Here is a 27,547-nt window from a genome sequence, read left to right as displayed (position 1 = left end):
GCCTAAATCGCGGGCCGAATGGTTTACTGAACAGTCATAAACTGTCATTGTGATGGAAACGCAGCGGAGTGCAGTGATGACAGCGCGGTGCGGGCCACATTGCAAGGCCTGGCGGGATGGATTTGGCCCGCGGGCCTTGTGTTTGACACATGTGCTGTAAGACAACAGCATAGCATAATGGCTAAGAGCACAGACTCTGAAGACAGCTTGTGTTTGAATCTTACTACTGCCATTTATCAGCTATGTGACAGGGGCAAGTTACTGGACCTCTCTGTACTTCAATATCTATATGTATAAAATGGAGATAGTAATATATATTTCATAAGATTGGCTTATTGCTTCTCAGCCTTTTGGCTAAGATCAAAGTATAGGACTTGGCTTAGAACAGTGTAAGCACCATAAAGTGTATTATTATAAATACAGTGGGAAACAATGAGAATTCTCTGATAACTGAGTAAAGCTTTATGAAAAGCCAAATGTCAAAAGCATAGCATTAGTAGGTACAAAAAAGTCTGTACAGATTCTTCCAAAATCTTATGTATAAAGGTTAGCTGTGCCCTTTAAAATCTTCCTTAACAATGGTACTGTTTTAGTTTGATATTTGACATTCGAAGAAAATATTTAGTTCAGCTTCCTGTGGCAATGGACACCTAACCTGGTCTCCCTGCCTCCATCTTATCCCTTTAACCTATCCTCTAATGCCCACAGAGTAATCTAAATTGCTCTAAAATGCAGAGCTGATGTTTTTGCACTGCTACAAATCCTCTTCATCCCATTCCCTTAAGACAAAGATTAAACTCCTTAGCATTTCATACAAAATTGTCCTAATATGGTCCCAGCCTAGTCTCCAACTTCATCTTTCAACACTTTTTACCACAAAACCTAATCACCTGGCCACACCTAAAAGGCTTTTTGTATGCCATTTCTTTGCCTAGAACATCCCTGTATTAATCTTCTAGGGCTGCCATAACAAAATACCACAGACTGGTTAGTTTACATAACAGAAATTCATTTTCTCGCAGTTCTAGATGCTAGAAGTCCAAGTTCAAAGTGCTGGTAGATTTGGTTTCTCCTGAGGCTTGCAGATGGCCATCTTCTCCATGTGTCCTCACATGGTTTTTCTCTGTGTCTCTTATGGTGTGCAAAGTTTCTCTTATAAGGATATCAACCAGGAAAGATTATGACCTACCTTACCGAGTTCAGTTTAACATAATCACTTCTTTAAAGGCCCTGTCTCCAGATAGGGTCACATTCTGAGGTCATGGGGATCAGGGTTACAACATTTAACAAGAATTTTGGAGGGGCAGAATCCAGCCCATAACAGCCCCTTCTCCTTTCTTTGTCCAGGCTAATTCTCATTTGTTTTTCCAAGACTGGCCCAAGCCTCCCCACCCTAGGAAGATTTCAGTGCTCTTTCTCTGTGTTCCCACAGTACCTCTGTATGCTGCTATCCTGTTACACACTATCACAACTGTCTCTTTCCCTCTTCAGACTGTTTTCTTAAGAGCAGAGACGAAATCTCTAGCACTTGGCACAGTGTCTGACCCCTCTGTTTCCATGTGTAGGCTACTGTAAATAATGCTGCAATGAACACAGGGGTACACATATCTTTACAAATAAGTGTTTTCAATTTTGGGGGGTAGATATTGAACAGGTATTGGTGGGTCATATGGTAGCTCTATTCTTTGAGGAACCTCCATACTGTTTTCCACAGTGGCTGTACCAATTTACATTCCCATCAGCAATGTATGAGGCTCCTTTTCTCCACATCCTCTCCAACACTTATTTGACTAATTGTTAACAGCCATTCTAATGGGTGTCAGATAGCATCTCATTTTGGTTTTGATTTGCATTTCACTTATAGCTAGTGGGAGTCAGATGGAAAAGAACAAGAACAAAGAACCACAAGACCTTCTCATGTATGGGATATTAAACAAAAAGCAACAAGCAAAACAAACTGCTAGATAAAGACAACAGAATGGCAGTTACCAGGAGAGAAAAGAAGTGGAGGGAGGACGAAGAAGGTAAAGGAAGTCAAATACAAGGTGACAGAAGATTAGATTTTGGCTGGCAAGCACACAATAGAATGTATAGATGTTGTATTATAAAGTTGTACCCCTGAAATTTCTATTATTAGCCAATGAATATAATTTTAAAACTACCTCAATTGTGCTTCTGTGAGAATAAGGTATACATTTAGATGGATATCTAATAGGTAGCAAGCATTATATAAATGTTTCCCATTTTTATATGGACACTGCAGATCTGAACAAATGACTGGAACCCATGCATAATTTAGTTCTTTGCATTATTAAATCACTTAAAATGTATTATGTACTTTAATGCCTCAGATTTCTTACCAGCTAAACAGTATGGTAACAAAAGAGGTTCAAAAATTAGCACAGATGATATAACAGAGTTCAAAATTAACATGAAATAGTATATTATCATGTCTCATTTCTTCTATTGGTTTTTAACATAAAAGGGTATAAAAGTAAAAATTTTAAGAAACAAGTCTTTCTGTTCTTAAAGTCTACAGATATTAAGCATTTTCAGTGGCGAATAAAGCTGCTTGGCTCATATTTTCAATTGTAGATTCACTAAAACTTTGAGCCAGAAAGGCCCTTTAAGGTGAAAATCCAATCCTATGTCTTACATAAATTGGAGTGGATTTGGCATGCGCTTTTAGGATCTTAATGGGTAGCTCTCTGGGGGACAGGAATTGCAAGCAGAAAGAACAACTTGTTCAAAAGCAGGGGTTTGGACTTATTCTAGATGTCCAAAGTGTGTAGAAACCAGTATTGGGAAATAACACTGGAAAATGCCTTCAAGAAAAACTTCTGAAGGAGGGACAAGTTATCTGACCTGTAACTTTGAAGGGAGGCAAATCTAGGTTTGAGTCTCCACTTAACGTCTCTGAGCCTCAGACTTAGTGCAAAAGGGTTATGGTGACTGGGTGAATGTCTGCAGAGCTCATGACTGGGGTGCCTGCAGATTGAAAGCACTCAGATGTTTGTTCTTTCCAACCCCTTCGATCATAAGAATAAAAAGCTATAAAATGACAAAACACTGTCTTTCACAAAGTGTGCGCTTGCTGAATGTCTCAGGCTTGCTGAACATTTACTTAATTTTAAAAATAGAAAGCTGCATGAACACTGCCCTCTCTCACCCCCAACTGTCCTTCACAATTTGTCTGGAAGTGCCCCGTCTCCACCCTTAACATGCTATTTGGAGACCACTGTAGCTCAGACATCCAATTCTACAACAAAGATTTGAGGGTCAGGAAAAAGCTTACTGAAATATATATTTTTTAAAACTGAAAAATTTAATTTAATTTTATTCCTATGGCCCATTCTAGCTTAAGGAATTGCCAGTGAACAGTATGTTTTTTTTGTTTGTGTGTGTGTGTGTGTGTGTTTGGCTCAAACTGCACGTGTGTGTGTGTGTGTGTGTGTGTGTCAGAAACTGCACGTTTAAACACTGGTAAAAAGTTTGTGGGCAAGCACCAGTTCTGTGACCCAGAAATCTTTTAAGTGTTTGAGAGATTACCTTTATGCCAGTCCTAACAAGGCCATCTGCCAATACCCATTATCTGCGCTTGAAACTAAAGTCAACCGTTTCTTTGGAAAGACGTGTGGTGTCTGGCTCAAGATCAATCACACACAAAAAAGTCCAACGCAACTTAGCCCAGAAAGAGCACTTTCCAATGCCCGCTCCTCCGGTTCACATCCCAGATGGCAAGCGAGGCTGAGGGTTTAAGCTGCTCAGCGCTCAGGGGCGGGGGCCGGACGGATACGGTCCCGCAGGGAAGGAGGGGAGGGCCCGCGGGCCACGCACAGCGCCCATCACTGCGCACCCACACCTGGGGAAACCCGCTTCCCCGGCGCGCACCCTGCCCTCGGGCCCCAGCCTCCGGCTCGGTGTCCTCGGAGGACCGGGCAGCGTGACCTCGGAGGACCGGGCGGCGCGCGGGCTGAGGGCGCCTCGCGCCCAGGAAAGTCGGAAAGGACAGCTCGGGTCGCGCACGGAAGGTTACTCACAAGAACGGCCCGGAGTCCTCCGCCCTCCGCCCGCGTCCCCTCAGGGAGAAGCGCCTCAGGCGGCGGCAGCCTCCAAACAACCGGCAGCTGAGCTGCAGCCGGCGCTGCAGCCGGGGACCTCCGGGCGTGGCAGGGACGGGCGGCGACTTCACAGCATCATTGCTCGGCGACTTCAGTTTCGCGGCGGCACCGGATCGAAGGCAGTCCCCTTACAATTGGGGAAGAGCGAATGAAACCCACTCTCCCAGCAGCCTCCACGCACAGGCCCAGGGCTTGCTGGGAATTGTAGTTTCCTGAGTTTGTAGTTCCTCTTTGGCCCCGCCCCCAAGCCCGAAGGCCCCGCCCCCTGGCTGCCCGGCCCTGGGGCGGGAGGCGGGGCCACCCAGGTCGGGGTGGGACGAATTCCGCCCCAACCGAGAGCCGGGGACTGGGGCAGAGTTCCCCGAGGACCGCCCCGGTCCGGGTCGCTCCGGCCTTCTGCTCCCCGCGGCCCGCGCTGGGAGCGGGCCTCGCGCGCTCGCCGTGCCCCGGAGCGGACCGGGCTCCCGCGCCGCGCTGGCCCCTCACCGATGGCCGCCTGAGAAAGAGTCCTGGCCGTGATCGCCTGCGGGTAACGTGGGAGGCCGGGGCCGGGAGGGGCAGGAGGAGGGCGGCGCGGTCCACGCGAAACCCGAGGCTGGACGGGCCGCCGGTCTCGCGCGCGGCCCTGCCCGGCGCTGCCCGCGTCCCCGGCCGCGCGGTGGCCGCGGCACCTGCGCGCTGGGAGGCGGTGCCCGCGGGGCTGGCGGCGCCCGATGCGCGAGGTCCGAGCCCCGGCGGCGCCGTCCCCGCAGGACCCGGGAGGAACTTTTTACAAAAGCTGATGCCCGGCGTCGTTTTTGTCCTCAGCATTGAAGTTCAGCGTCGTGTTCGCCTGCGTGGGTTTAGTTGTGCCGGGTACCCTTTCCCCTGAAAACTGCATCCGGGTGTGTGACCCATCGCCTGCCTAGCCCGGAGCACACAGTAGGCCGTCAGGCAGCATCTTCTGAAAGCATGAGTCACGATCCTAATTTGGAAAATTATACTGAGTTGTGCGTTGCTATATATTTTTTTAAGATATTATGGATATTATAGGTTTCCAAGACCACTTTGAAAATTACAGTCATTTAAAAGCTCAGCAGAGATTTAAATAAGGGTTTGTTTTTTGTTTTTATTTTTGTTTGCACTCCCTATAACAATGGACTGTTGGAGTTCTGTAAATTGACACAGCTCCTGATTTTCACAGAAAGTGTCACCCTTTCAGATTAAAATCTTCGGACTACCAGTCTGTTATAGGACAACTTTAAATTATTTGTAAAGCTTTATCCTAATTAACTTTTAGATACAGGTGCAAGGGGCCACAACTAATGTCCTTGTGAATATGTTTAGAAAATTAGGTCTGAAATATGAACATTTTTAAAGTATTCATGTTCATACCTAGTGAAAGAACATGTAGAGAAAAATATGACAGCGGGTCTCCAACACACACACTTCCCCGCCCCTGACTAGGTGCAGCTGCCGCCTTGACCTCAAAATGTCTTGTAAAATTATCTCTTATTAGACTGGGATAGCCTAAGCAAAAGCCTCTGGGATTAAACCACCCATGGACAACCTTTTAGTACTAACAATTCTCACACCTGGTGCCCGTTTCTTCTGCGTTTTTCTGAAAAATAGGTAAGGTAATGAAGTTTAAAGCTTTGTAGTTGTTCTTGTAGTTAAGAAAGAACTTACTGATATGAAGTGGAAAAAGCAGAGAACAGAATCGTAATAACCAGACAGTTCAGTTCATTGTGACATCCCTCGTCTTTCTGCCGGTGGGAAGGTGAGTTACAGGTGGTCAGAGCCTTACCTGCCCCGTCACCAGGGAGTGCCCCCAGTGCCCGGCACCGTAATGGCCGATTATGAAACAACTGTGAAATGACTACTTGGCTGTCTCACAAGGCAGCAGAATGGCTTTCTCTGTGTAGATGGTTTCTTCATTGGCTTGCACATTTCCTTATAATAGGTTACTGGAAGTGAGAATTATAACTGGGTCGAAAGGTATGAACATTTTCATGTTTATCAAAATATTGCCAACTCACTACCCAAACGAGCCATACCATTTTGTGCTGGCGTATTTGAGTGTGCCTTTCAGAGCATCCTCTCGGGCTCTCGTATTGATACAGTGTTGGGTACTTTCAATGAAGTCTCTCACTTGATTTCAATCTCCTGGAAGGTGGGCAGGGCAGGCATTGCATTCCTTATGTAACAGCAACTTCCGGTGCCTTACACTGATACAGTGAATGACAGAAGACAAAATAATCGTGCTTTCAGGTTCTTCTTCCTCACATTCTTTACCTTTGGTGTGTAGTGACCATCTTGAACAAATACATATTTTTCCTTAGCAATAAAATTGGGTACCACTCTGTAATATCTGTGGTTTACAAGATCTTTTCATTCTCATTTTGCTCAGATATTTGCAGATGCCTTCATCAAACTTGAGAACTTTGTTAAATTAAATAATGAAGCCAATTTATATGAAAGTAAAGACATTGATTAGTTATAAGGAAATACCAAAGCACTAGCCAGTTTAGAAAAGTACTACCCTTTCTATTAGGAAAAATCTGGAAACTATTGGTGGTGCTTTTATAGCTCCTTGAATCTGTAGAAGTTACTATTTTAAATCTCTGAATCTGTTGCAGAGTCTTCATAAACTATTGAGCTTAATCTCTATTACTGAAAGTGGACAGTAATGACTTCTATAATTGCATATTTTTCATGTCTATAAATAAATTCCAAGAATAGAACTGAGAACTCAAAATAAAGTAAAAAATACTCAACCTACAAAAAATGTTATTTTACATGAAAACTGAAAAAAAAAAATCTCTTCTTTTAAATGTAGCAACAAGAAAATATTCTTAGTTTGTTACTAATCCTGATTCTTTCCAAATTGCTGGTTAGGGAACTCAAATGATTGAAAAGTTAAGTAATCTGATAAGGAAGCCTCAAAGTTTATTTAGAGTGGAATCATTGAATTCTTGCAACACCATTTATATCAAAAGTGGCCCAACATTGTTTTTTTATATTGTTTTCACATTTGCTAGGGCTCTTTAAAGAGTGCAGAAAGGATAGAGAAGGGGAGATGCAGATATACTGAGGCTTTGAAAAGGGATCCAGAACCTCCACTCTGCCTTTCTGGTGTGACGTCAGAGCCCAAATGGTGTTCAGTAAGCAGAAATCCTCTTTAAAGACACTTTCCAGGACTGTCTCTGGTCCTTGTGTCAGAGTAGCTGCCTAAATATTGTGTGGATTTATGATAACTAATTCTCAAGAAGCTTATATGTAAGTCTAAATTATTTTCCTTTTGTTTTTATAGTAGGATATTTCTGCATCTTGAAGATAAAGCAATCTTCTCTGCAATAGATGGATTTTCGTCACTTTCTGTGAAATAAAGCGATTCAATGTCTTTTCTGGTAAGTTCTTGTTAACATGGATCTGATTTTGTGCCATCAGAGTAGTTAGATGTTAATGCAGGGCCAAAACAAAAGGCATATTCTGATGAGATATTCTTTACTTTGCGATGTTATTTTGACCTGAATGACTTCTGGTCTTAAGAAATGAGTTAAATTCTCGAGTTTTTATTTCTTCAAAAAAGAATTTCTCCTATACTTTTCTGATATACTCATTATTCTGTTCTTTTGACCCAAACCCACTTTTTCTCATACATATGCTATACTTAGATATTCCTCTCTTATCTAGTTAGCTATGTCTTATCCTTTCAATCTTTCAAAAATATCTTTAAAATTTCCATCTGACTGAAGGCAAGCAAAATAATATTTAAATAAGCCCCTCGACTTAACAAGACAAAGAGCAGTTGGGTCAATGTATAATATGATGTATAAATACTTTTTTTTCTGATAATATTAGATCCATACCTAGTATACTTTAGATATTGATATCTACTGTAGATTAAGTAGTTTTATGACTTCCATCTAGTTTTATATAGAATATAGTACAATACTTGAATATTTGAATTGTTATATTAAAGCAGTGATCTTTTAAAAAGTGATGGGTGTACTTATATGAGGATGTATAGTTTACAGAAAATTTTCACACATTATATCTCTTCCACTCTTCAAAGTTGTGATTGACTGGCTGGGCAGGTGGTATAATCCTCATTTTGAGTTTGGCCCAAGATTGTGAAAAATTAGAACCAGGGCTCAAACTCATATCTGCTAATCAACACCTTCATTTGCCAAGTATAAGAGGCAGAACTATGAAGTGAGGAAAATGTTCTAGAGAAAATACAGAATGCATTACTTTTATTTAAAGTATAGCTTTTCCACTTAAAAGGGGGAGCTTTATATATCTGGAAAATACATTAATGTGAGATATCTACTTCATTTTCCAAAGCAAATCTGAGGATCAAAATAAAAATGATTATAGTGGGTAGAGCAGAATAAATCTTTAGCTAAATATTCGGAAGAAAACTGCAGGTGATAGAAGAGTTCAATATCAATACCAACTGTAAAAGTGAATTGATACTATGACCTCCAGAGAGAGGACAAGGATCAGAGATATACCAAGTAGAATTATAACAGAAAGAATTAGTCTTCACACACCGCTGCTTCTCTGTCCTGCACCCCCACCTGTGAGTCCTGGCTTCAATTCCAGGTCCCCGTGTGCTACCCTTTCTCTCTGCCCCTCACTCCATCACTAGACCTTCTTGCATCCACATGTCACCCTTGCTTATTTTGTGGGGGCTTTTTTCACTTATTTAATTCATTTCTGAATTTCCAGGATTGTTTCTGCACTTCACGAACACAAGTTGAATCACTCAGACCTGAAAAGCAGTCTGAAACCAGTATCCATCAGAACTTGGTAAGAAAAGATTGTGTACAATTAATATTCTTTCTCTGCGTCTGTAATACCACTCACCCTGGTTCTCCAACATCCATCTCCATTACCGTGTCTTTGCTCTTCTCCAGTGACCTATCACTGGCCTCTTCTCTTCTGTCTAAACCATCTCTCCTTGAGCATTCACCTATCCTAAGGCTCTGTTGCTCAGATTTCACATTATCCTGGAGCTCCCTCAGGTTTTCCTCAGGTCAGGAGGGGACTCTGGCATCAAGCAGAACGGATGATTTTCACATTTTTACCTACATCTGTCACTCTTTCTTGTGCACAGGGGTGTCTGTAGACTACCTTGTGTTAGGGTTTTTGAAGACATTTTTATGCAGTTTGGGTAAAACCTTAATTTTCTCTCAGACTTAGCAATACATTGTGTTTCCTGCTCTGGCTAATAAAATAAAATTTAAAAAAAAACACCATCTACTAGATCATCCTGATTAGAAACTGGAATTATCCTCACACTGCCTCTACCTCTGCTCCCACATGCAGTTATACACCAAGTCTTACGATTCTGTATCTGAAATACCCGAGTCCATGCCCTCCTTCACCTGATCACTAACTGCTGCTACTCACGTCTCGTTGTCTCTCACCTGGACTATTACCAGAAGACTCATTGCCTCTAGTTTCCTAGACATGCATACACCCTTCTCTCACACTCAAATCAGAATTCAACACTGTTACCAATACAGCCCTCCTTTTCCCACTTTCCAGCTTTAAGACTTCATTGGTTCCCCAAAGCCTATGGGATAAAGCCTAAACCTTTTCTTTTTCATGCAGGGAATTTATTGGGAAGTTTTTTCTAGACTAACCCTGTGAGAGATGGAGGAGGCAGTATTGTTGGTACCTAAGAAGTCTGAAGAGAGGCCTTAGCCATTCCCATGAGCATCTCTGGAGCTGGCATGGCTCTACCTAAACGTCCTTGTTGTCCAAGGGCTCTGGGCATTTGTACTCCTGTATGCACCAGTGTTGGATACAAATAGACCCCAGGGAAGTGGCTAACTGTGGGCAGGGTGGCTTCTTTCTGAAGAGGGCAATTCCCTGTACAAGACTCAGTGGTCCTAGTGGTTGGGGAGATTAGCACCTCCGTTCTGAAAGCAAATCTGGCTATTCTCCCTAGTATCCACGAGAGAGAATTCAGCTAATGAGTGAAGGACAGGAGATTTTACTAAGAGTCTTAGGACATTAATAGAGGTTTTCCACGTGGGTGAAGAGGGAAGGCCTAAACTTGTTAGCATAGTATAAGGGATCTTAGTGGTATGGAATAACTTTAATTTTTGAGTCTTAGCATATACTCTTCTTCCTGCTTGAAATAGTCTCCATTTTCTGCCTCTAAAATTTCTCCTCATTAATAAAGAGTTGGCCCAAATATCATATCTTAAAGCTTTTCTTCTTGTACCTTTTATTTATTATGCTCCAACATATGTTAGACATTCCTATAAAATGGTATTTATTCATTGTCACAATGATTGTTGTATACGTCTCTTCCAACTATAACCCATAAAATAAGCAGCCTGTCTTTTTCATCTTTATCTCCCCTGGGCAATGCCTGATATAAAGAAACATGCTGGGAATGAATATTTCTCAGTACAAAATGGAACCTGCCTTGCAAATGGCTTATTTCCTACAAAAGAAGATAATCCCATTTAGTCCTGTTGTACATTTATCCCGATTTTATCTTCATTTTTGTCATTTCACTTTTTAAAGCTCACTAATACTCTAAAGTCTTCTAGTTAACTAGCTACGGTAGGATGTAGTGTCTAATCCTTGTTTTTATTCAGATATTACCTTCTGAGGTAATATTCAGAGAGGTAATATTCAGAGAGTAAAGTATCTGCTGTTATCTCCTTGCTGTTGCCAAGAAACAGGCCTAGGACTCAGTAAACTTCCACACATGCTATCTTTTTTTGGTATGTGCTAAAGTACATGTAACATAAAACTTACCATATTAACCACTTTTAAGTGTGTACAATTCATTGGTATCAAACACATGCATAATGTCCAACCGTCACCATTTGTCTCCGTAAATCTCCTTCTTATAAAACGAAAAATCTCTACCCATTGAACAGCAACTCCCTGTTCGCTCTCCCTTTCCTTCCCCTGGCAACCATTCTACTGTCTGTCTCTGTGACCTTGACAACTCTTAGTACCATGTATGTGTGTGTGTGTCTAATTTTGTTTTCATAGATTTATTTTGTTTTATCTATAATAATAAGAGCATAATATGCTAATTGGATCAGACAACCTTCCCGAGGAAGCCAGATCTGCCAGGGAAGCCTGGTTCCCGGGTGCCAGAGGGAACTGGTCCTGGAAGCCGGGGGAAGGAAGACTTACTCTTGCACAAATTTTGTGCATCGGGCCTCTAGTGTGTATATAACTAAATAAAATAAAATAAAATAAAATAACCTGTTTTAGGCTTGAGCTAGTTATTTACAACATATGTGCCTTCTAGTTTAAAGAAGACTATTTCCCTAATGGAGAAGATGGAAGCAAAGTACAGGTTGATCACCTGACTTCATTCCATCACGTGACCACCTATGCCATTTCTTCCAGACAGTGAACTATAAGCCTCAGTTAATTCTGTGTTCTCGCCTCCCTGACAGGCTTCAGGTTGTCACTTTCAATTTGTTTTAAATTGTTATATGCTCTTCTTCCTTTCTCTTACGTGCATTCGTTAGATCTCAGTTTATTTGAAGACTACCTGTCCTAAAGAAATTAAATTGATTTATATTTCTCTTTTTTTCATTGGGATTGTTTCCAATTATATAGTGGAATTTCTTTTTACAATCTTTCATCCCTCTTTTAACAATATTCACTTTTATTCATCTTTAGCCAGGAGCTTATCTTTTTCTGCTCTTAAAACTTTAGGGAACATGTGAGTTAAGGATATAAAAAGTAATTAGCACAATTCCTAGCACATAGTAATATGATTTCTAACGCCCTTCTTCCTCCTCTTTACCTTGGAGGCAGTAATAAGATTCTGGCGCCTGCTGGTGCCTGTGAGGCGCCGGGGTGTCTTTGGAGTGCTGTGTCCTCTGGGAGAGCCTCCTAGCTATCGTATGACCAAGTGGTTGGCCTCCTCTTCCTCCTGCATGCATGTTTAGCTGCCACTGGAATGGTGCAGACCAGACTCCGACTCTAGAGCACTCAGTGAGACACCCATAGGGTTCATGTTCATTAACTCGGGGGGGTCAGTACTGTGGTCTCCCATTTCTTGAAATGTATTTTTTTTATCTCCCTTCTGATTCATCTTGTCTATTTTAATAGACTAGAGAGTGGAAATTATTTCTTGACATTAGCACCTCCACTAGCTGAGCATGTATATGTATGTGTCATGGATAAAACTCGCAATTCCTTGAAACAGTAGCACAAGCAGAGAATCCTTCCTCGCGGGCCCCTGCATCTCTTACTTTGACATATTTATTTATTACTACCTTGAAGAATGAACTATTCTTAGCAACTCCTTAAAATGCTTGCTTGAAATTGTGCTGGAAAGTATTCTGCTACCTATAAAACTGTTTTTCCTGCCCTCTCGCCATTATCAGCTGATTTCTAACTAGCATCAATTATTAGCAATTGTAAGTTCTTTTTAGATCTTGAACCAGTGTCCTAAGTCACCTTTCAGTGTGCCTTCCTAATGAGCACTGTGTGTTGGAAAATACAACATCTGCATTTTATATTAAGGTAGGGGATCAAATTGGGGGACCAAAAGAGTCTAAACGTATTTTGTTTTCATCTTCCTAAAACCATGCAGGTTGACAAGCCACCTCTTCCCTGGTTGTCTCCATCTGCTAGACTCAGTGAAGCGGTCTGTTCCACCAACGCTTCTCACTATGAACTCCAAGTGGAAATAGGTAATAATCATGGATTTCACATAATGGATCCTTCATTGATAGAAATGAAATTGATGAGAATAAAGATCTTTTTAGTCATAGTCCTTTAATCAAATTACTTTCTTTTAACTTAAAAACTTATCTGAAATCCCATCTGTTGTGGTAACCTGTCTCAGTTAAGTTTGGAACAGGATGGGTCATTATCTATAGCCTTATACACATGAAACCTTTGCTCTGAGTATTCAGAAACATTCAGCTCTGCGGGCGCTGTTAGATGCTAGGATATAAAGCTATGGAATACACCTGAGGAGTCCGTTCTCTGGGAAGATGAACACACAGATGGCTTTGTTCTACCCACTAGAGGGAGCTGCAGTGGAGGTGTGTGAGGTGCTGTGGGAACAGAGAAGATGGAGCATCCAACCATCTATCTGGGAGTCAAGAAAGAGCTGGATCCTGAGAATGAGGAAAGGTTGCCAGATGTTCCAGTCACAGTGTTTGTTACAAACAACAGAAAACAATCTTGACAAGCCAAAGAGAAAATTTTTACACAGTGTTGCTAACACAGGATTATTTACCAGAGAAATAATGAGGCTTGGAAGAAGCCAAAAGAAGCTCAGCCTAGAACCACAGCCAGGGCCATGGCATGGAGCAGCCTCGGTCGTGTGCTACCTCGTAGGGCACTTCCACCACCAGACGGTGGGTCCCACACAGCGAGTTCTGACTGCCGCTTCTTTATGTCACTCACCCCATCCTCCAGTTGGCCACGCTTAGGTCACTGACACTCTTGGCCAGGGTCAAGGAGAATAAGGATCTGACTTTTTCTAAAATAGCACTGGCAGCCGAAACTGGTTTGGCCGAAACTGGAAGGAGGCAGCTGATCGATGGCTCTCTCTCATTGATGTTTCTAACTATCTAAAGCTCTCCCTTCCTCTCTGTTAAAAAAAAAACAATCAATAAAATATATATTTTTTTAAAAATAGCACTGGTAAAAATGTGTTTAGGAGGGAGGTTCAGATGGTGTCAATTAAAAAAAGATAAAAAATACTTCAGTGATGGTTAGAAAGTGGGAGCAAGGGGAGTGTAGGCAGTGGTAGGGCAGGAGATAAATCTGGGAGGTTGGGAACACTATTACTCAAAGGATTTAAGGCCGGAATTTGGAATTTATCCTCTCTGTGCTAGAAAGACATTATAGAATCGTGATGATGCTAATATTAGCATCTACAAGACATTATACTGAATATTTGATACGTATTTTTCATTTGACCCTCCTACCACTCCCATTTTGCAGGAAAGAATTCTGAGGCTCTGAGATTAATTTAACAGTCATACAGTTAGTGATTTGAAAGCAAGCCTTCTGACTGCAGGGTCTCAGCTTCCAGCTGCTGTGCTGTAGTACCTTTCTATTGATAAAATGCCGAATTTAGAAAGACTACTGGCAGCAATTCTATGCAGAAGTCTGAAAGGTGTAGGTAGATTAGTGATGAGGAAATATCCTCACCACCCGAGTCTTTTTAAAAAGTGCAATGCCTGTGTCCCATCACAGACTTACTGAATCAGAATTGCTGGCGACTGAAGGTAGGCGAGGCCTTGGAAGTAGTCCCCTCAGTGATTCTGCCACGTGCCCTGGTTGAGAGGATAGGCACAGTGGGAAGCCCCTGCAGCTGTCCCGGAAAAAGGACAGGACTTGAGTCAAGGCAGTGATGCCGACCCTGCAGAGGAAGGGATGAATTTGAGATTAATGTCTTTTTAAAGATAAAAGTAACAATTTGGTGATTTACAGACCCCTAGTTAGTCCAATCACAGTGTTTGGTGCCTATTAATAGGTGCCACTCTAGGTATTTTAAAATTTAAACACTGACACCAAATGCTGGCGAGCATGTCAAGCACCTGCAGCTTTGGCGAACACAAACTGGTCCAGCAGCTTTCAGACAGAGGCTGGCACCTTCTCAGAAAGTTAACCCATGGCCCCGCAGTTCCAGTCAGGTATTTGCCAAACAGAAATGAAAACATGTCTACTTAAAGAAAGTTTTTGAAAGCTTGATTTATAGTCTCCAAACACTGAAACAACCCAAATGATCTGTCAGCTTGTAAATGGATAAATAAATTGTAGTATAGTCATAGGATGAATTATTAGTGATAAAAATAAATTAGCTACTGAAGCCTATGAAGTTGTTTGCTAAGCAAACGAAGCCTGGCACAAAAGACTCCATTCTTTATGATACCATTTCTTTACAAAAACCACATAGTGGTTGGAAGGGACTGGAAGTGGGCATAGGGACTACTGAGCAGCATGCCATTGTTTATGTCACAATTTGTTTATCAAGTCACAATTTTAGCCATTAGAATAGGGATGTAATGCCATATTGTTGTGGTTTTAATTTTCATTTCTTTATCTTGAACATCTTTTTATGTGCTAATTGGCCATTTCTATAGCTTCTGTTTAATCTGCCTATTTTAATGAGTTTTTGTTTGATTATTATAGAGTTGTAAGAGTGATTTATATACTCTGGTTATAAATCTTGTCAGTTAAAAGTATTGTTAATACTGTTAGTCAGTGGCTTGCCTTTTCATTTTCTTGCAGTGTTGAAGTTTTTAATGAAGTTCAAATTACCAGTTTTTTCCTTCTTTGGTTGCTAACATAAGTTTTCTGTCTGGTTGTAGGAAGAGGCTTTGACAACCTGACTTCTGTCCATCTTGCACGGCATACTCCCACAGGAACCCTGGTGACTGTCAAAATCACAAATCTGGAAAACTGCACTGAAGAACGCCTGAAAGCTTTACAGGTGACAACCCCAGACAATAACACATTTAAAGTCCTGTCCGTCCACGGAGTTACCTCTGTAAGAACTCCCCACCCCAAATTAAGAGGTCTCTCTGTTAGAGAAAAGTAGATTTCTTTCTTCTAATAAACATGCAATTACAGAATTAGAAAGAATACTTGGAAGGCAGATCCATGAAAGAACAAATATATTCAAACTTTGGTAACTACTATGAATTCCTTCACATGAATGTCATATTTGAAATGCTGGTATGGAGATTTACATTCCCCTCGTTAGTACAGTCACAAATAGAATACAGGGAATTAGACCTTAACCCTCCCATTCAGTTAGGCAAAATTAACTTCTAAATTGATAAATTTTAATAGAATTGCCTTTCAGGAATATTATAATTCCATTTTTGTTGTCACTAATCACTTCTTTATAAAGAAGGATTTGGTTTTGATATTAAATTCATTTTCAAGATGTTTACATGTGCACATGTATATTACACAAAGATTGGAAGAAATTATACAAAAAAGTTTTAATATATTTTACTGATTTTTTACAGAAAGGGAGATGTTATAGAAACATCAATGAGAGAGAAACATCGACCAGCTGCCTCCTGCACACTCCCTACTGGGGATGTGCCTGCAATCAAGGTACATGCCCTTGATCTGAATTGAACCCAGGACCCTTCAGTCCACAGGCCGACGCTCTATCCACTGAGCCAAACCGATGAGGGCTATACCAAAATTTTAATAGTGGTTTTCTCTGTGATATAATGATAGCAGTTACTTTTATCTTCATATTTACTTTATCTTCATGTATTTTTTAAAAATTTTCACCTGAGAATATGTTTTTATTGATATTTAGAGGAGAAGAGAGAGAGAAACTTCTATTGGTTGCCTCCCGTACTCACCCCAGTGGAGATCAAATCTGAAACCGAGGTATGTGCCCTGATTAGGAATTGAACTCGCAATCTTTTGATATAACCAGCTTAGCCAACCAGCCAGGGCTTTAAATGTATTTTTTAAAATGTTTCTATCTTAAGAATATAGTATTGTTAATAAGAGTTCATACTAAGTTCATATCCCACTCACGTCTTTTATCATGTGGTCTTGGACAAGTTTTCTAACTCATTTCTAAGTGTCCTCTTCTGTAAAGTCATTTCAAACGTGTAGTGGATACGAGATTTAAAGGCATGACAGCATTGACAACAGTAGTTCGTGCTAATAAGTTCTACTGAGAATTAGCTGACATGACTGCTATTACCTTCATCGTAAAGGGAAAAAAGGGAAAAAAGTTGTTTTTACATGTCTTTTCTCTTGTGTTTATCCTAGAAAGCTGTGATTCTATCCCACTTTTTCCGGCACCCCAATATTACAACTTATTGGACTGTTTTCACTGTTGGCAGCTGGCTTTGGGTTATTTCTCCATTTATGGCCTATGGTAAGATTTATGATTAACCACTTTTAACTTATAAATCTGATGACCAATTCCAAATTTCATGCTATATTGTTATTTCTGGCTTGTGCTGAATTTTAGTCTTCAGAAAAAAAGGTCTCATGGTGAGTGAGCCACCACTGCTTCTCCAAGAAGCCCGTGCCTTTGAGCTCGCTGCCTTTCCCCCTCGGTTTCTGTCCTCCCTTCTTCCAGTTTCTCTGCACAATAAACTTACATTCACTTGCAGTAGTGGTTACATCTGTGTGTGTGCCTACTCCTTCACTGGATCGGAGCACTCTAAGGGCAGGATTATGTATGTATGTATCATTTGGGTTCCTGGGCCTCATACAGTATCTGGCACAAAACAGTGTTCAGTAAGTGTGTTGAATAAACAAATGGATTCTAAAACTTGGATTTTTAGAATAGCTTTTGTGAATTGTATCTGGACTTAAAAATATATATACACACATTATGTTTTGTTTTATTTTCTCAGCAATGCTAAAAATAGTTAATTCTCTTTTCTGGTCCTAAGTGTCATTAAAAAAGTCTTTTCAAATATTTCCTTTGCATAGGAAAATGGTTAGTTCTGAAATGTAACAAGAGTGTGTGTGTGGTGTTTATAGTTGAAAAGAACATTTTAAAGCATAGATAGGCCCTGGCCAGGTAGCTCAGTTGGTTAGAACTTCATCCCTTTATGCCAAGGTTGTGTGTTCTATCCCCAGTCAAGACACATACAAGAAGCAACCCAAGAGTGCATGAATAAGTGGAGCAACCAATCGGTTTCTCTCCCCCCTCCCCTTCTCTCTCTCTCTCTTTCTCTCTCCCCTTTCCTTACTCTCTTCCTCTCTCTAAAATCAATCAGTCAATAAAAAATCATTTTTTAAAAAAGCTATCCAAAGCAAAATCACCATCAATGTTCATTTAAAGATTTCAGGGGTTTCTTTCAGGTTCAGCAAGTCAGCTCTTGAGGACTTACTTTCCTGAAGGAATGAGTGAAACTTTAATACGGAACATTCTCTTTGGAGCAGTGAGAGGGTTGCACTATCTGCACCAAAATGGCTGTATTCACAGGTATTTACTCATTTGTGTTTTGTAAAACGAAAGAATTTTAGTGGAAGAAATTTCTTAGGGAGCTTTTAGGAAGGAGGGAGCAGCTGAGTATCAGAAAGGAGAGGTAGGAAACTGAAGGAGGAAGGGCCAATAGGTACTTGCATTTTGTGCTTATTCACCACAGTCTCCAGACCCCCTCTCTGTGCCGAGTGCTGTGCTCAGTGCCTGTTGGAGCCTGCCTTCACGGAGCTTACATCTCAATCTGATGTGGGATGGGCACTGTAGGGAGTGGGGTTCTAGTTATGTCTTTCTTTTTCCTTAAGCTAATAGCTCCATTATCCGTTTTTAATCTTTAAGCCATAAATCTGATGGCCAATTCCAAATTTCATGGTGAGTGAGCCATGAAACCATGTACAAATTGCAACAACCCTTCTCTGTTTTCTTAAATATTTTGTATATCTTGAGATTATCATACTAAATATCAATTCTCTAGTTACCAAACTGTAGATGCAGAATTGGCTGAATATTAAAAACAGTGCTGTTCTAAGATACACTGGAACTTTGTTTTCCTTTTTAATTAAGTTACATTTAAATAAGCTTGTTTTTTTATTATTTGTTTCCAACTCCGTAAACCTTTTTTTTCTTACATTTGTTGTTTGTTTGTTTTTTTAATATATATATTTTATTGATTTTTTTTACAGAGAGGAAGAGAGGGATAGAGAGTTAGAAACATTAATGAGAGAGAATCATCGATCAGCTGCCTCTTGCACATTCCCTAGGGATGTGCCCGAAACCAAGGTACATGCCCTTGACTGGAATCAAACCCGGGACCCTTCAGTCTGCAGGCCAACACTCTATCCACTGAGCCAAACTGGTTTTGGCCATTTGTTGTTTTTTTAGCAGCATTCTGGTTAACTGAGGATTTCTCACAGACTGTACTGTAATTTTACCAGGTTATTAGACATCTGGTAGTCTATTAGAAACCCTATATTAGTTTTCAAATCCAGTGTTTGGGATAAAAAAACAGGCTCTTTTATAATTTGACAAAGGAAATTTTTATATGAGACATATCTTTGTAAATAGTGTTAATACTATAAAAGCCTTTTTTTATTATACTGCAATTAACTTTAAATTATAACCTTATGCTTTAAGTATTAATTAGTTCTTTGATTTTTTTAGACTTCTTTTGCAATAGCATCCTACAAAAGTGAAATTAATCATTTGATTCCTTTCCAAGTTTGAATAAAATATTATCACTTCCAAACATGTATGTAGTTGTCAGTTACATCTTTTTTTGTCCTAATGCTATTTGAATAGCTGGAAGGATTCCTTAATTCCCTGAGCATTTCCCATATATTCATAGCAATGTGCTGCTACTTTATAAAGAGCATTTAATTTCCAAGAGCACACGTGAATTTGTTCTGACCAGATTTTTATTCTTTCTTCATTGGCCAATTTCCTAGTATTTAGGATTGTTTCTTTTTGTTCTAGGAGTTTTAAAGCCAGCCATATCCTCATTTCTGGTGATGGCCTAGTGACCCTCTCTGGCCTGTCCCACCTGCATAGTTTGGTTAAGCATGGACAGAGACATAGGGCTGTGTTTGATTTCCCACAGTTCAGCACATCAGTGCAGCCGTGGCTGAGTCCAGAACTACTGAGACAGGTCAGGTGTGGCCGTTGCATTGGGTTGTCTGTGTGTCTCGAGTGTCTTCTAAGCTTGACTAAAGGACAGTTGTGACCTTATATTTGGATTGGTGAATGCACTACTACTGCAAGACTTTTTTCCCCTCTTTCTTATCAAAATTATTATGTTATCAATAGGAATTTAAAAATGTGTACCATATTTTAGGTATAGCTTGATTTCTCACTTGTAAGTTTTTTCCATTATTGGTCACCATCCTTTATCAAAAAAGCACATGTATATAACTTTTTAAGTTATTTACACTAAAGGACTTCACATTCGTTGTTCTACAGGATTTACATGGATACAACGTAAAGTCAGATATCTACAGTGTTGGCATTACGGCATGTGAATTGGCCAGTGGGCAGGTGCCTTTCCAGGACATGCACCGGACTCAGGTAAATGCTACTAAATTCCCAGAAGTACTGTCCATCTATATGATCCCTTATTTTTATGTTCTAGGTAACATCTGGTAAACATCCCCGCTGCAGACTCTTAGGATCTTTATTGTTGTTGTCTGATGAGGGTTAAAGAAAATGTTTTTGTCTTTTAGATGCTGTTACAGAAATTGAAAGGTCCTCCTTACAGCCCATTGGATATCAGTATTTTCCCTCAGTCAGAATCCAGAATGAAGAATTCCCGGTCAGGGGTAGACTCTGGGATTGGAGAAAGTGTACTTGTCTCCAGTGGATCTCACACAGTAAATAATGACAGATTGCAAACACCATCCTCAAAAACTTTCTCCCCTGCCTTCTTTAGCTTGGTACAGCTCTGTTTGCAACAAGATCCTGAGAAAAGGTAATATTGTTCACCTCTAAGTAACATAAAACATATGTTTTACTTTTTTAATAGAAGCTTTGTGATAGTTCCTTCCAATCTTCAATCCAAAAATTATAGTCTAATCTAGATAGTATCAATGCCAAAAACAAGTAGAAGCAGTGAGCAAAAGGGAGGAATGCAGGATTCAAGATTAGAAAACTTGGCTCCAGTTTTAGCTATTTCATTTCCTAACCAAGTTATCTTGTAAAAATCAGTTAATCTTCTGGATGTTAATTACTGCATTTATGTGAAGACATTTTAGAAATTTTCAAGCAGTACAAAATGTTAGTTGCTGCTATTATAATATAAATTATCATATATAATTACACCTTATCACTTAATATTTTGGAAATAGGGTGTGCATCTTATCTTTTTTTAGGCCCTTAATACTAGCATAAGCTCCATATAATTAGTAAGTGCCTAGTAAATGTTGAGTTATGGACTAATTAAGGATATCTGTAGAATTCTTCTCATTAGTCAAGGAAGCTAAGAATTAGGCCTCTGACATATATTATTTTTCCTTTTAATTTTTTAGTATTGGGTTTTGTAGGTCTAAACCTAATTTCTATTAGATTTTTACACCTAAAAATCAACATTCTAATATGAGTTTCTATTTTTTTATAACTTAAAATTTTTTTAGGCCATCAGCAAGCAGTTTATTGTCCCATGTTTTCTTCAAACAGGTAAGCTGATCTTTTTTTGTTGTCTACATGTTTTTAATACTATTAAAAAGTCACTTCATGTATTGGCTTAATGGGACAGTTTGGTTGTTAAGGTTCTTAATAAAAGCTTTCTTACAAAATAAAGTCAAAATCAAGTAAACTTTTGGGTAGTTCAGTTAGACTTTCTAAAATACATCTATTCTGCAAAACGAGTAAAAACAAATCTTATGTGACTATATCCTCAGTTGATATTTTGATTAATTTAGAGACATTTTATTGTTCTATATTGTCTGGAAATGACTTAAGGGCAAAACAGTGCTGATAAAAATCATTCTATTTGGCTTTCCCTTCTTCCTGTTTTCAGATGACCAGAATCAAAGGTATTTTTAGTGACTTGGTTAAAAACAATCTTATACACTTCCAATTATTTCTTTAAAAGTTAATTTTTGCTAACAGAACTAATGTATTAAATTTATGTACCAACAACTTTATTTTGCGTTTCTTTGACAGATGAAAGAAGAGAGCCAGGATACAATCCTTTCATTGTTGCCTCCAGCTTATCAAAAGCCATCAGTAGCACTGCCTCCCTCGCCTCCTTGGACTGAGCCAGACTCTGACTTTCCTGATGAAAAAGATGCAAACTGGGAATTCTAGGGCTGCCAAATCCTTTACATCCTATATACTTGACACTTTCTCCCTGCTGCTTTTCTTCTGTATTTCTAGGTACAAATACTAGAATTATACTTGAAAATACAGTTGGTGCACTGGAGAACCTACCACTTAAAACCACTCTATTCAAAGGAGCGTGAGTTCGTAGCCCCTTTGGTTAGTTCAGAGTACTCCTACACTTCCAGGGAAACTTTAGAAGTATTCATCTAGCTACACTTAGTGTCATCCATTCTCAAGTTTTATTTTTTCCAAAGCTGTGACTAATTCTTCTTCTTGATCTCACTATCATTTTTGAGCCATTTAATTCTCTCAACATTTCCTGCCCTCAGGGAATGTGCCCTCAAAGGACAGTGCTTCCAAATACATTTTTTACTTCCAGATTTTCAAGCCTTTTTGATCAGCTATTGTTAGACCAACAGGCTAGTGGACTCTGGTATCAAACCCTTGTTTGGTAACAGGGAAAAGTTTATACTTTCCCATTTTCTTCTGTTAATACTTATGATAATATCAAACCTCACTTACATTAAATGATTCACTTGAAATATATAGAGAAGTTGTGATTTCTTTTTTTTTTTTTAAGGGGCTAAAGTAACACTTTTCTACTGATGTAAATTATAGATCCTAAATTCATGCATCTCGTGGGAGCTCAATAAAGATTTATTGAATTGAGTTTATGCTTTTATTTATTTTTCTTTGCCTGGTTTGACAAAGCTAAAACAGATTCTAATTTGTTTTGCCAAGGAAAGATGTTTGTTTACATAACCTGTGGATTGGGGACAACCTGGACATTCATCATTGGAGAAAGAAGATATTCTGGTCCTTTATATGATTATTCTTGTTTCTTTCTGTAGGTGATATAACATATAATGACATAAGAGACCTTAATTCATGGTAGTACCACATTAGCAAGAGAGAGATGCTGTGTCTCAGAGTATGAAGTTTGAATTGTGGATTCTCTTAATCTGTACACTTCTCTAACATTTCCATTTAAAATTATTTTTAAATGATTATCTTGAGGCTAAAAAATTAAAAGCAATGAGACAGTATATAGTAGTAAATTAAAAGACAACTTGAAACACAAACCTTTCCATGTTGATTGTCAGCCCTTGTCCAGAATGTTTAGGTCATCCATCAAGTCAGCCACAAAGACCCGCGAGGAGAGAGGCCCTGAGGTCACCCGTGGTAGCAGGGGCTGTAGTGGTCCACCGACCTCGTAAACTTCCCTTCACAAGAGAGAGCCACAGGAATTATGAAGGAAGTTCTCCTGAGTCTGTGTGAGCAGTGGGATGTGGCATGTAAAAGGTGGACTGGGGAGAGTGTGAGGCAGTGCCTCTCAGATCTCCCATGTGTTCGGTTCTCCAGAGAAGAGAACCAATAGGAAACTTATTCTTGGGAATTGCCTCACATGATGATGGAGCTAAGGAGTCCCCAGATCTTCAGGGTGAAAGGACAAGCTGAAGGCCTAGAGAGCCAGTGGCATTCCAGTCCCAAGGCTGGCATAGCTGATGCCACAGGCAGGCAGGCGGGAGGAACTCGCCAGACCTTGACCTGGAGAGGCCCACCCACATGGAGGAGGGCAGTCTGCTTTGGTTAGTCTACAGATTTAGACGTTAATTTCATCCAAAGTGCCTCACAGCAACACCCAGAAGGTTTCACCGAATATCTGGGCACCTTATGGCCCAGTCAAATTGACACTTGACATTAACCATCACAGTAGATACTGTACTCGATTGACGTCCTTACCCTGAGATTGGCTTAAATTTTGCACCATGGGCTCCCTGCTTGCTGTATTCTCTATCGCTGTTGTAACAAATTACCACAAACTTAGTTGCTTAAAACAATACAAATCAATTTACAGTTCTGGAGGTCAAATCAATTTACAGTTCTGGAGGTTTGAAAGGCTTTGGCAGGGCCATGCTCTGAATCGGCTGCCTTTTCTGGCTTCTGGCTGCTTGCCCCCATCCCTGGCCTCAGGGGCCAGCACTTGTTTCAGTGTTCACATCTCCTTTTCTGACATTCTGCCTCTCTTTCATAAAGACTCAAGATTATCTGGGGTCTACCCAGGCAATCCAGGATAATCTCATCCCAAGATCTTTAATAAAGCTGCATAGTCCCTTCTGCCAGGTAAGGTACCATATTCACAGGTTCCTGGAATTAGGATTGATGGTTCATTATTCTGCCTAATACACATGTCATGTTGGTTTTCTGAAGGACCCAAGCTAAAATACCCTATGAGCTAAGTACTTTCCCCAAATAATGCTTATGTAACTATTATTACTACTTCTGTGCTTGTGTCCCTAGTAGACTGTGGACTCTTTGAGAATATTCTTATTTACTAGTACATCCTGATGCTTAGCAAAGTGTTTGGCATATTATGGACATTTAATAAATATTTAAGGAATTCAACCTTGAATAAAAGTTATGAGATTTTTTTTTTAAGACTTGAATATTTGAGACATTTCCCTGGTAGGAAATTTTAAACTCTGTGCACAGAATTGCCACAAAAAGTTTGATGAAACAAAGGGATCTGAGATTTCCATATAGTAAATATTTCCTTTTTTACTGCAAACCCCATCAATGGTTTTCCTCATAAGTAGTGCTGGTCAATTGCCTGTCAGCTCTTAGATCCATTTCTCCACTCTTCCCTTGCTTGACTTCATTGGGAACTACATTTCCCACGCACCCTCTCTTTTGGGTGTCCAGGGAGGCAATAGTGGAAAATCAGAGAGCAGGAAGAGAGAGGGGAACGTGGCATTTCTCACCCTGTACTCCTCTTCCCGGAGTCTTGCAGAGAGTCCTGGCAGTGGCTCTATGTTCGTGGCCTTTGGCTTGAGGACTCTGGTAGCACCGCTTGCTCCTGCTGTCTCTTTGTAGTAGTGCATCCTGGTCTTGCTAATCTCTGGATTGACCCAACATCCCTTTTGATTTCTTAGCCTTGATTCCATCACTCATGAAACCAATTCCCCATGTATCTTCTACTTAAAGATTCAGAGTTATAACTGTTTTCCCAGTTACACTATGACTGATGCAAGAACAACTTTGAGGATTATTAGAAATTCTTAGCCTCCAAAAAAATGTACTATCTTGATCATACCATTAAATGAATATACAGGAATTAAGTTCTCCATCAGCAATCTACTTAAACCCCATAGTTTTTATGATTTATGAGAGAAAAATTAAAACTAACAAAAAATTCTATAAATTGAAATTTTGCTTCTCAAGAATGAGCCCAAGTTCAACAGGACCCAAATACTGTACTTGATAGGAATAGAGCCAATTCTCAGAAGTCTCTGACTTAAGTCCTGGGCTGATTTAGCTAGGTAATATTTTAGGCAGTGTTTACAAATGTATACAGCTTCCTGAGTTTTGTGTTATTAAAGAGGCCCTTTCATAGTTGTTCAAGAAAATCACTACATGTAGGAGCTGCCTCAGGAATTCATATTAAATCTGTTCTCTATCATCTTTATAGTGTAAAAAGTTGTGATAGCCAATATTAAAATTAACAAGTTTTATAGGCCTAGAGAATTATATTATTTTGAATCAAGAAATATAACTAAAGCTGAAGAGTATAAGGGGATCAACAGCACACAGAGAACTTAAAAACTGGTGGGTAGAGATCATTCAGAACATAAAACAAATTTGAAAAATCTGAGAGCTACGAATTGAAGCAATACTGTCATATAGTGAAAAAGAAGCTAGGAATACAATGTTGCTAATGAATATGAACTGAATATGTATCTCTGGGTTTGTTCCCTATAATTCATAAATGAAAACAGTTACATCAAAAAGCGTTTCTTTTACATTTTAATTAAAACAAAATGGTTCTAACAAGATGAAATTTGGTTGTTGACTTCTATCACAGAAAAGGACAGATCTCCAAACCATTTTGTTAATTGAAGAAATGATATTCTTACTGTCGGTCTCACATATCATTCTGAGCTATTTAACAATTGGATAATACTACAAGTGAGCAAACATTTTCAGCATTTTCTTTTTAAAATTTTTTGACTGTTTTATGGATTTCATAATATGGGACTGCATCATTTCAATGAACTAAGCCTGCTGAAACTTGTAAACTTTCCAGTGTAGCTTTCTCGATGCTTGTTAACCCCCGGAACAGTACACGGTCTTGCATGTTTTAACTCATCTGGCTTCTTTTCTGAAAGCTTTGATCTTGATTTCAGTTTTTTAAGATGCTGAAATGGGGTCATAGGAAAATCCTCAAATCTATCCGAACAATCCTAAATATTAAAATAAAAGATCGAGTTGGTGAGTTAGGCTTCCTTAAAGTATATTTTACATTTATAAGAACCAAAGTTTGTAATATCAATAGTCAAAGACAAAAAATGAGATGATCAAATGTTTTATAGGCAAATTCAGACCTTCCACCCAATGCCTCCCCCATTAGAAACTATAGAAACCTGTAATACTACAAACAATAAATAGATATAAATAACCAAATAAATAGAAACAGAGATGAGAATGTAGAACCACAAAAACAAACAAAAAACGAACAATAACAAAATCACAACATTGTTTCAGCCCACTGGTATGTTTCAGTGGCTGAGCATCAACTCATGAACCAGGAGGTCAAGGTTGGATTCTGTACCCGCCTCCCCTCAGGACACATGCCGGGTTAAGCCTAGACCCCCAGTAGGGGGTGTACGGGAGACAGTGTTTGATTATTCTCATCACCCTTTCTTCTCTCCCTTTCCTTTCCTCTCTCTGAAATCAATAAAAACAAATCTTTAAAAAAAATCTATTATTTCAAAGGATCTGTTATTTCAAAGGGACGGATGATATAAAGCTTGAAACCAGATAAATTTAGGGAAGTTGTCTCCAGGGGTCAGACTCCTAAGCAATGCCAAACAGCCTGTTCTGTAATTCTCCTCTTCCAAAATACATCTTCCCCAGCCCCAAGTATATATTATGAACTCCTATATTTTACTTTTTATGTTATACCAAATTTAATTCCTTAAAAATTAATAAACATCTTTAATACACACACATGCACAGAGTTCAGCATCTAAGGATATGCTTATAATGTTTAAAATTAAAACAATTTTAAAAATGGGTATATTTTGAGAGTAAAAAATAAGACATTCAGAAATAACAAAAAGATATATACCAAAATATATATTTTTTTAATGGTGGCTGTGTTAGAGTGGCAGGATTGTGGGCTTTGTTTTCCTTTTCTCTTCAAATTTTTAATAATATGGCTATATTTTATAATACTTTACACTGTAAAGTTTACAAGTGAGTGAGGTGTTGTGTGCACTAGGAATAGGAAAAAATGGGTTTATGGTCTTCAGAAAACAAAGACTCTGAAGATTCTTTAGTCAAGTAGAATCATTACTATCACTTTCAAACAAAACAAAGAAAATGTGTTTAGGTTACACGTTATGTGAGATCATATAGGGTCTCAAAATTCTTATCCTAAGACTGGGCAAGAGAGATTGCGTTATCTTTATTTCCCTCTCTTAAACCAACGGTCCCTGAACTTTTCTCTCTAATGACATTGGCAACAGAGAATAAATGGTAAGAGGGAATTTTTCAGATCATCAGAATATCTGGCTCATCTGATTCTCTAAACTTTACTTGTAAAATTTACAAGTATGCATAAGGGAGTATGGAGCTATTAGTCTTTCTCAAATTAGTGTAAACTAGTTTCCCCTGCAGTTTGAGC

The 27,547-nt window shown here is 39.4% G+C and overlaps 3 protein-coding genes across 15 annotated transcripts in view; 1 reads left to right on the top strand and 2 right to left on the bottom strand.

The window, feature by feature from the left end:
* TRAK2 (trafficking kinesin protein 2) overlaps positions 1-11,001 on the bottom strand; it is a 59,479-nt gene extending 48,478 nt beyond the window's left edge. Inside the window, exon 1 of one of the 2 annotated variants that reach the window (XM_045575539.1) lies at positions 10,991-11,001. The gene's annotated coding sequence lies outside the window, so the exon portion shown is untranslated. Of the gene's footprint in view, positions 1-4,040; positions 4,314-10,990 lie in introns of those variants that run through there. The other variant, XM_036421553.2, reaches the window with a different exon arrangement.
* STRADB (STE20 related adaptor beta) lies at positions 4,462-22,530 on the top strand. Of its 12 annotated transcripts, none has more exons than XM_045575543.1 (12): positions 4,462-4,650; positions 7,417-7,510; positions 8,838-8,918; positions 12,700-12,799; positions 15,422-15,561; positions 16,908-16,986; positions 17,928-18,051; positions 19,522-19,693; positions 20,005-20,109; positions 20,265-20,509; positions 21,171-21,213; positions 21,703-22,530. In XM_045575543.1, exons 2-12 carry the CDS (start codon positions 7,499-7,501, stop codon positions 21,844-21,846), a joined length of 1,245 nt encoding a protein of 414 aa, XP_045431499.1. In that variant the 5' UTR covers positions 4,462-4,650; positions 7,417-7,498; the 3' UTR covers positions 21,847-22,530. The 12 variants fall into 12 exon arrangements, with proteins under 12 accessions (XP_045431499.1, XP_045431504.1, XP_045431505.1 ...); XM_045575548.1 differs by having other exon boundaries at positions 16,878-16,986; positions 21,679-21,753; XM_045575544.1 differs by having other exon boundaries at positions 4,464-4,650; positions 15,440-15,561.
* Positions 22,531-25,248: 2,718 nt separating this feature from the next.
* The window catches only part of C2CD6 (C2 calcium dependent domain containing 6), a 59,429-nt gene continuing 57,130 nt past the window's right edge, over positions 25,249-27,547 (bottom strand). Inside the window, 2 exon segments of the mRNA XM_045575466.1 lie at positions 25,249-25,931; positions 25,933-26,102. Of these exon segments, the coding sequence (XP_045431422.1) occupies positions 25,856-25,931; positions 25,933-26,102 (246 nt within the window). The 3' untranslated portion in view covers positions 25,249-25,855.

Source organism: Pipistrellus kuhlii, unplaced genomic scaffold (genome assembly GCF_014108245.1).
Source record: "Pipistrellus kuhlii isolate mPipKuh1 unplaced genomic scaffold, mPipKuh1.p scaffold_m20_p_7, whole genome shotgun sequence".
In the NCBI taxonomy this organism is placed as follows: Eukaryota; Metazoa; Chordata; class Mammalia; order Chiroptera; family Vespertilionidae; genus Pipistrellus; species Pipistrellus kuhlii.
Note: the sequence above shows the minus strand (reverse complement) of the source record. Positions and strands in the feature narration are given on the sequence as shown.